Source organism: Triturus cristatus, chromosome 9, assembly GCF_964204655.1.
Source record: "Triturus cristatus chromosome 9, aTriCri1.1, whole genome shotgun sequence".
Lineage (NCBI taxonomy): Eukaryota > Metazoa > Chordata > Amphibia > Caudata > Salamandridae > Triturus > Triturus cristatus.
Window position 1 is genome coordinate 677,150,640 of NC_140592.1, and position 8,922 is coordinate 677,159,561.

General features: G+C 42.3%; 1 protein-coding gene across 1 annotated transcript in view; it reads right to left on the reverse strand.

Moving 5' to 3' along the window:
• POLA2 (DNA polymerase alpha 2, accessory subunit) overlaps positions 1–3,724 on the reverse strand; it is a 284,968-nt gene extending 281,244 nt beyond the window's left edge. Inside the window, exon 1 of the mRNA XM_085625754.1 lies at positions 3,552–3,724. Coding sequence (XP_085481880.1) covers positions 3,552–3,645 — 94 coding nt within the window. The 5' untranslated portion in view covers positions 3,646–3,724. The remainder of the gene's footprint in view (positions 1–3,551) is intronic.
• Between the last annotated feature and the right edge of the window lie 5,198 nt (positions 3,725–8,922).

Sequence of the window (8,922 nt, forward strand, 5' to 3'; positions counted from 1 at the left end):
CCCCACAGAAATTCAACAGTTATAATAAGCAGAGCTAACTAGATCTTGTGCCCCAGCCATGCACTGCTTATGATATCACATTAACATCCCTCAAGATATGTTCCAAGATATAATTTATGACTTCACCGATGACATCCCAAATTATATCATAGATGACATCATCCAATGAGTGTTTTAGTTTGTTTCATATTTTACATAGTGGCGGGTTACTTCCATATTACTTTTCTACCAAATTTTGAACAGCATGTGTCCAGCTAATGGGTGTGTTTACAAAATGCATGTGCTCCTAATGCATCATGGGTGTGTAGAGGTACTGAACACGATAAAAATCTTTGTATTGAAGAGTAAGTGTGTGCAGGTGACAGTTGACAACATGTGTCCAGTATGTTCCACACAAGTTTTTGGGCTCTGCAGAAAAAGTTCCCAACGGGCAAAGATTCTATGTAGTAGATACTATTTTTTGTAAGAGGCTTAAGTTATTAGACAGAATCGTCTCAGCGTGACAATTTCTACATAACAAACTAATCTATTTGCATGTGCTTGTTTTGCTTCAGAAGATTGGCTATCTAATGTTTTCACCACAGTATGAAGGCTGCAAGTAGTATGATCTTTAGCACCTGCATATCTTGGTTATTTTAAGCGAATAGTGTCTTTTTGACAAATGTTGCATAGAGTGTACACGGTTCTAAGGAGATTTGTACTACTCATTGTTTATTTATTATGAGAGTTTAACTGTCTACAAACAGTGTGGTATAGAGTAAACTATCTCCATAGAGTTAAAACACGGTTTACATAACTAACTTTGCTGCTCATATCAACTTCATTTCTCAATGTAGGTTTGGTGATTGTGAGGGGTTTGATACAGATAAAAGCTATCCATATCCATTTTGGAACAGATATTGAGTCTCTTGAGGAACTTAGTTTTCTTTGAACAGTTGTATACATATTGAACACTGTGTGAAATAAGGGTTACCCACCTGTGATTGATGTTAATGTGAACTAGGCTACCTGTGAAGTGTATAGTATAGGGTCAATGTTGCACATAACACATGCTTGCTGCAGCCAAGGGAGTTGTGTCTGCGATGGCATTAATGATGCTTCATTTTATTCTGAGCTATTTTTTTTTCTTACTTTCAGGCCCCTAATGCCATACTAGTTTACAGCGTGACGTGAATAAAAGAAGCTTGGATGATGTCATAGAACATGTAATGAAATATGAGGTCATAAGCAGTGTATGACAGGGCACAAGTTATAGTTAGCTCTGCTAACTATAACTGGTGACTGTTTTTTTGGTTAAAACGTCACCCCCCGCCCCAGTTATCTGCTGCTTAAATTTACAAGTAATAGGAGTTCTAGATCTTTCTACAAAATCAAAACGATTGTTAATCAATCAACCAACACTCATTTATACCAGATAAATGACATAGAAGTTTACTTTGTTTTAAGTTAATATCATCATCAATGTGGTCTAATCTCCACACAGCCAGCTCACAAAACACTGCCAAGGTGACCCAGCATTTACTCATTAGGCCTATGTTAATAGCCTTTAATCATTAGATCTACATGGTAAAAGCCAATAGCCTCTGTGCATGCTCTCACATTATGTTTCAGTAATCTAGGTCTCAAAAATACTTTCTCAGGTCAGTTAAGCACAAGAAGATACAAGTTGGCAAGCGGAAAACGGTTAGGGTGTCCATCTCAGATCGAAATCTCTATACACTATTTGCTATATATATATTTTTGCTGTACAGCTACATAGAATTGTAAGCCATAATTGGTCATGTTACATTTTTTCTATCGCATTAAGCTTGGGGGCATCCAGCCCCCATTGAGTGCCTCTCTAAATATTGATGTCAACATTTAAGAGATATGCTAAAGTATTAGGTTAGGGTGTCCATCTCAGATCGAAATCTCTATACACTATTTGCTATATATATATTTTTGCTGTACAGCTACATAGAATTGTAAGCCATCATTGGTCATGTTACATTTTTTCTATCGCATTAAGCTTGGGGGCATCCAGCCCCCATTGAGTGCCTCTCTAAATATTTATGTCAACATTTAAGAGATATGCTGAAGTATTAGGTTTTGCCTGCCTCAACAATACAGTAAAGATAGCTTTCTGCTAAAATACACCCCTAGATACTGCCTAATTCCAATACTGAACTTGACTGATGCATGCCTCTCCCTAAATACAGCAGTGAGCTTATTGTTACACATTCAATATTGTTCAACTTCTTATTTAACTTTCAACTATAGACACCAATTGCTATTTCCTTAGAGGTTATTCCAATATGTAAATATGAGTTAACATTCACAGGTTTGCCAATATGCAAAAAGGGATCCACAGTGTTTAAAGACTGGATATGCTTTTCACATAGCAATTCCGAAATTACTCAATCAAGTTCAGTATTAAAGTTATTATGAACCCTGCAAACTAGAGCTCGGAATTTCCTGATACTTACTGAACTAATCGCTTCAATTGCCAACTTTCACTCTTTTCCAGCAAAGGCCACTTTAGCCATACTGTCGCTTTTACACAAGTCAGCTTAAAGCATGACAGTTTCTTATTAGTTAAGCATTTTTCAACTTACTGCCAATGGAGTCTTGTGCTTTATGGCAAAGTGAACAAGTTCAAATCAGTGACCCCATAACACTACTCAAACTTTGAAAGGAGTTATTCACTGCTGTTACTGGATGTACATTATTTACAGGACCATCACTAAGTGACACTCTGGGGCAAGTATAGCCACTAAGAGGCCCCACATTATGCGTATTACTTTTAGCCAGACTTGGATTTTCATGTAATACTACCTGTGTGTTTTATATTTCTTTAAGTCTAACCTTACAATGTGAGAAATCAAAAGATCTTGCCCATATTGAAGTGTGGGTAAACACAATTTAGAATAAATCCTGTTCACACTTACATTTCGGAGTTATTGAATTCATTACAAAAAAGGCTGAAGCTGTCACGCATGGCATAGCTGGTCACTTTGCAGTTATGCCGGCAGACCTTAGACATAGCTTGAGTGCACTTTTCTCAATCACCCACCACATGGTCCCTAAGTCTCTTCACTCACTTTCCATACCTAACCGCAACTCCATCCCTTAGCTGTCCCATTCATCGTTTCCTCTTCTGCCACTCTAAAACAATGGATACTTGCTCAACTTTTCGTCATTTACCCCTCTCTCACGTCCCTGATATATCACTAACTCTCATCTGCCATTCCCTCACTCACTCGTTAGCTACTTCCTTTCAAGTCAACTTTTCCTTCTCAAGTCACGAACTCAATCCCGCATTGGTGGTTCACTCACTCCACCTCATTCATTCAGTCACAAAGCCTTTCGATTTGTAGGCGCTTTTTTTTCTATATGACAAGGGGGGCTTTAAGCTGCAAAATATTGTCACGGTTTAATTACAAAATGCATTCACGCACAATCTACCCTCACAGCTTTACAATATTAAGATTAGTTGCTTCTACACTATCGATCTCCGTTTCTAGGGATGCCTATTCAAGCTCTTAGCCCGCCAACTCCCGACCGTAACTCACTCCTCTCAGGCACTGCATCATCTTCGTTATATTCCAGTCCGAAGGTCTCAAGCTCCAGGTCCAAGGTTTCCCTACTGACACCCCTCGCGGCCATGGTGACAGCTACCGTAACCCTTCTCGTAACACAGACACTAGACTGAGCTTCCCGCGCGCCAAAAACACAGAGAAAGGACGAGGCAGCCAAAGCGCAGTCATCAACACAGAAGACGGAAGAAAACTTTACCTCTCAAGACGTGAATGCTAATTTGGCAGCCATGCTGCAAAAGTAGCACCAACTTGCTTCAATACTAATAGGTCAAGTGTAAAGCAGTCCTTTTTCAGGTCTTCCCTAGACGGCGCAGTCTCTTTGAGAAATTTTATTTTCTATCTGCAGGCTTAGAGAACGCCCATTAATATCCTTGGGTGGCTTCATTGTCACGCTCGTTTGTGTGCTTAGTATTAGTCGGTTGCTGTAGGCTTGCATCCTCTATGTGTGTTTGTCCCTCCCCTGGAGCATAGGCACATTACTTGCGTCCTTCCTCATGTTTTTCTCTTTGTTTGCTTGTTTTTTAAACTCTACTTTTTTCTTTGTGTATAAACTGTCTACCAGGGTGCATACTTTTCAGTTGGCTCCCTCATATACGTCCATTAGTCCAGCCAAGTTTCCCTGGTCTATGTGTTATGATGTGATCCAGGCCTGAAGCTGTAGAAATGAAAGAAGTCGAAGTCTTCGTGAAGAACAACTTTATTGTTCAAACCAACACGGAGGCTCCAACAGCGGAGCCGGCAGAACATGTGGTGCGTTGCGTGGTCAGCTGTCAACTGTCAAAACAAACGGCAGCTGATCACGTCAAGGCACGTACGTTCCAGCTGATACGGTGTATCAGCTGGGACAATTAGCAAGGTGACTACGGTGTCCACGCAGGGACAAATGTAGAACACAACACATCCCCTTCCCTAAGGGAAGAAGAGATTCATTCACACACAAAGTCCTTAAGTCTAGCTGGTGGACCCAGGAGTCTGCCTGTTCTGCTTGTGGTGGCTAGTGGTGCACTGTCCAGACTTGGTGTCTTGGGTAACTTCCGTCTGACCACGTCTTTCACGGGTCTAGGCGCCAAAATTGGATTAGGTGGACTCGACACTTCTGGGTCTGCACCAGTCATCTCTTCCGTGGGCACCTCACTCTCTGAGTCGTAGTCTATGGTTCGCCTGCACCCCTGAGAGTTAACTGGTTCAAGGCAGGGATAGTCTGATCCGATAGGTGTTTCTCTAGTATGCTTGACTGCAGATAATTTCGAAAAATGCCACACCCTTCCGTCACTCAGAAGTGCTGAGTTGCAATACACTTTCTGGACTTGGTACGGCGGGGTATACCTCTCTTGCCCTTTGGCGATGTGTCCACTTTTCTTCACCTTTACATAGTCCCCTTCTTTGAGTTCTACAGCCTTACTACCATGGGTTTTGTCATAGTATGCCTTCGCCCTAGCTTGTGACTTGGCAAGTTTATTTAGCACCAACTTAGCTGACCAGTCTACTTTTCTCGCCGCCGTGATCCAGCCCACATTGTCCTTCGACAATGGCGTTCTTCCTCGCATCAATTCAAATGGACTGTGTCCTGTAGACTCGCACGGGGTGATCCTGTACGCCCATACAGTCTTCATAGTTTCATTTTTCCATGGCAATCCATTGCTCTTGGCTATTTGTATTATGCCCTTTATGACTCTATTGAAACGTTCTACCGCACCGTTCCCCGCCGGGTGGTACACTGACGTGGTCTTGTGGCAGATGTTGTGCCTTTTTACGTATTCTTGGAATACATCTGACGTGAATTGTGTTCCGTTGTCACTCACAACCACCTTGGGTAAACCTTCGCGGCAGAAGATGCTGTCCATGAACTTCACAATGTTCACCGCTTCAGGATTTTGAGTGAACAGCACTTCTGGCCACTTGGAGAAATGATCAATCATGACAACGACATACCATTTTTCAAGTTCCTCAGTGATGGGACCCATTACGTCTATGCCTATCCTCTCCCAAGGCATGTTAGGGCATGTAATAGGATGAAGAGGTGGTCTAAATGTGACTTGTGTCTTGTCTGCCGACATGCATAGTACACACTCTCTAACTGCTCGTTCAACCTCCAATCCAACACCAGGCCACCAGTACAGATTTTTTACTCTCTCTTTGGTTTTGCTGATGCCTAGATGGCCCTCATGACATGCACACAGTAGTTTGCTCCTAAGACTGGAAGGAGGTATGAACCTCCCTCCTCTGAGAAGGAATCCGTCTTCAAGTGACAGTTCGTTTTTAACTTCCCAGTAAGCTTGTAGTTGGTCATTGAGTTCTCTTTTGTTGCACCAGCCGTTTTTCACGAATGTCATTACCTGTCTAACATTTCCATCTTTTTCTTGTTCCTTGAACCATTCGTCTCTGGATATGTTACCAATCTGCTCCAGGACAGCAGCTATGGCATTTTCCTCCACATCTGTGGGTGTCTCAAGATTTTGATGCTTTACTGGCATTCTACTGAGAAAATCAGCGACCACATTTTTTACTCCAGGCACGTATTCAATCTCATAAATATAATCAAACAACCGGACAGATAGCCTAGCTAGACGTGGTGAGGCAGTGTACAAACCTTTAGTGGTGAAGACCTTTGTCAACGGCTTGTGATCCGTACATAAGGTAACCTTGCGGCCCCACACAAAATGTCTAAAGTGTTCCAAGGCCCACACACACGCTAACGCTTCACGTTCAATTACTGAAAAATTTTCTTCAGAGGGTGTGAGGGAGCGTGATGCAAAGGCTATGGTGTACTCTGTCCCATCAATGTCTTTTTGCGAAAGCACCGCCCCCAAACCTTTGTTGCTTGCGTCTGTCGTTACGAAGCTATTTAGGTTTGTGTCAAATCCCTTGAGGGGAAGAGCTGCACACATTTCCTCTTTAATGTTCTTAAAGCTACTGTCACAGTCCTCTGACCATATGAATTTGTTCTTTAACTTGAGAAGTTGCCTTAGATCATATGTCTTGTGGGAAAAGTTTCTAACAAATCTAGAATAGAATTCTACCATTCCAAGGAACGATCTCAGTTCATCCTTGTTGGCCGGTACTGGTGCATTTTGTATAGCATCCATGAGTTCTTTCTTGGGGCTTATGCCATCACCAGTTATGCGATGGCCTAGGTAGTTCACGGAGCTGCATCCAAATTTACATTTGTTGTACTCGGCAGTCAACCCTTTTTGTTTTAAAATATCTAGCACCTGTCTCACCTTCACATCATGTTCTTCTTTCGTCTTTCCCATGACTAAAATGTCGTCTTGGAAGATCAAAATGTCACTAACGCCATCAAACACATTGTGCATTAAACGCTGAAACATAGCGGCTGCAGAGGCCAACCCAAACGGTACTCGCGTGAACCTATAGCAACCAAATGGCGTGATAAATGTCGTTAGTTTTTTGCTCTCTTTGTGGAGTGGCACTTGATGGTAGGCTGACTTTAGGTCAATTGTAGAAAACCACCGTACCCCCTAGGTGGTTGCGAGCATCTCATTTATTTTAGGTAATGGGTACTGTTCAATCACAATGTTCTTGTTGAGATCACGTAAGTCGACACACAACCTCAATTTGCCATTTGGTCGTTTAGCAACAACTAAAGGTGCGACCCATTCAGACGCCTCTACTCTCTCTATTATCCCTTCATCCAGCAGTTTCTGTAATTGCTTCTTGACTTCTCCCTTGATGGCGAAAGGTATGTTACGTACCTTGTGTACAGTTGGAATGGTGACTGGTTTCAGTCTGATCTTATGCTGATAACCCTTTAGAGCACCGATCTCTTTGCTGAAAACCTGTGGATACTCGCGACATAAGCTTTCACTTGAACCTTCCAACTCTGTCACCACCAGTACAGGGTCAAGTCTTCTTGAATCCAGTATGATGCCTAGCTCTCCCTGGTCCATCCAACCTAGAACCGATGGCCCCACTTTTGACACATAGAGCTTGCTTTGTGCTTCCCTTCCTTTGTAGGCAAACAAAAGTTCTCGGAAACCGCACACTTCAATTGGTTCACCCGTGAATGACTTTATCTTTATGTCAGGTTTGTGTAATTTGTCACCCAATTTGTCTTTAAACTTTGCTATCCACACTTTCTCATTTACTATGGTGTAGGGTGACCCTGAATCCGCCACAATACTTATGTTTACTCCTCCTATAGTCATTTCACACATAGGTTTTTTTGTCTTTGTGGCGCTCACATAAGTACTGTCACCCCTGCTTCCTTCTTCGATGTTAAGTACGAACATGTTCATATCTACCTCTTCCTGCTCCCCTTGTGCGCTCTCATCATCTCCTGCCACTAATTTCACCTGTTTGGTTCTGCGTCTGTTGCATGCCTTGGCAAAGTGACCTTTCAGTCCGCAATTGGTACATTTCACCTCTCGAGCAGGGCACTTAGGGTCGTTCGCCAGGTGATATGTGCTTCCACATCTGTAACAACGCCCCCAAACTTTAGTTTCCTGCTTTTGACCAACAAATTTTTGACTGCTTCTGCCCCAATTTTGTTTAGAAGTTGGTTTATGGTCTGTCACTTTGCTTACACTTTCACTGGATTTCTTATCCTTTTCCTCACTGAGGATCGCCTTAGCACAGCGTCCTGTAAGCTCGGCCTTGCGAGCAATATCAATTATATTTTGCAAAGGATACTCGCCTTTAGCCCACAAATTGTCCTGGATGTTTTCATTGGACCCTTGCATTACGATCTGGTCGCGTATAAACTCGTCATGCAGTGCTCCGAAGCGACAGTTAATGGCAAGATTTTTCAACACAGACACGTAATCGTCTATTGATTCCTCCTTGCCCTGTTTTCTATGAAAAAATTTGTAGCGGTCAACCCCTACGCACACAGTGGGCTTATAATATGTGTTTAGATCGTCTATGGCATTGAGGAAAACATCGCCTTCATTCTCAGCTCTTATCTTTTTATTTATGGAGTTGTAAACCTTAATTCCCCCTGCTCCTAGACTATGCATTAGCATCTTGTATTTTCTTTCTGGCTTTACGTCATCATCCTCCTCCAGTGTTGATATGTAATTCAAAAAATACTCCCTCCACTCTTCCCACTTAAGGGTGGGTTCACCACCCCCACGTAAGAATGTCTCTGGTGGAGAAAGATTCCAAATGCAGCCAGAGGCCATGTTGCGGCTGCAGGTACTGAAGGAGGAAGGTTGACTACTGAGCGGTCAGAGGATAGGTAAAGATGCTTAAAATTAGTGACTGTGGCTACTGTTTCATACAAGATGCTCAGTGTTATAACTAAATGGTGTACACTCATAGGGTGTGTATTACTTGGACGCTAGAAGAAAGTATTACTTAAAGTGAGGAGGCAATATGATGGTCG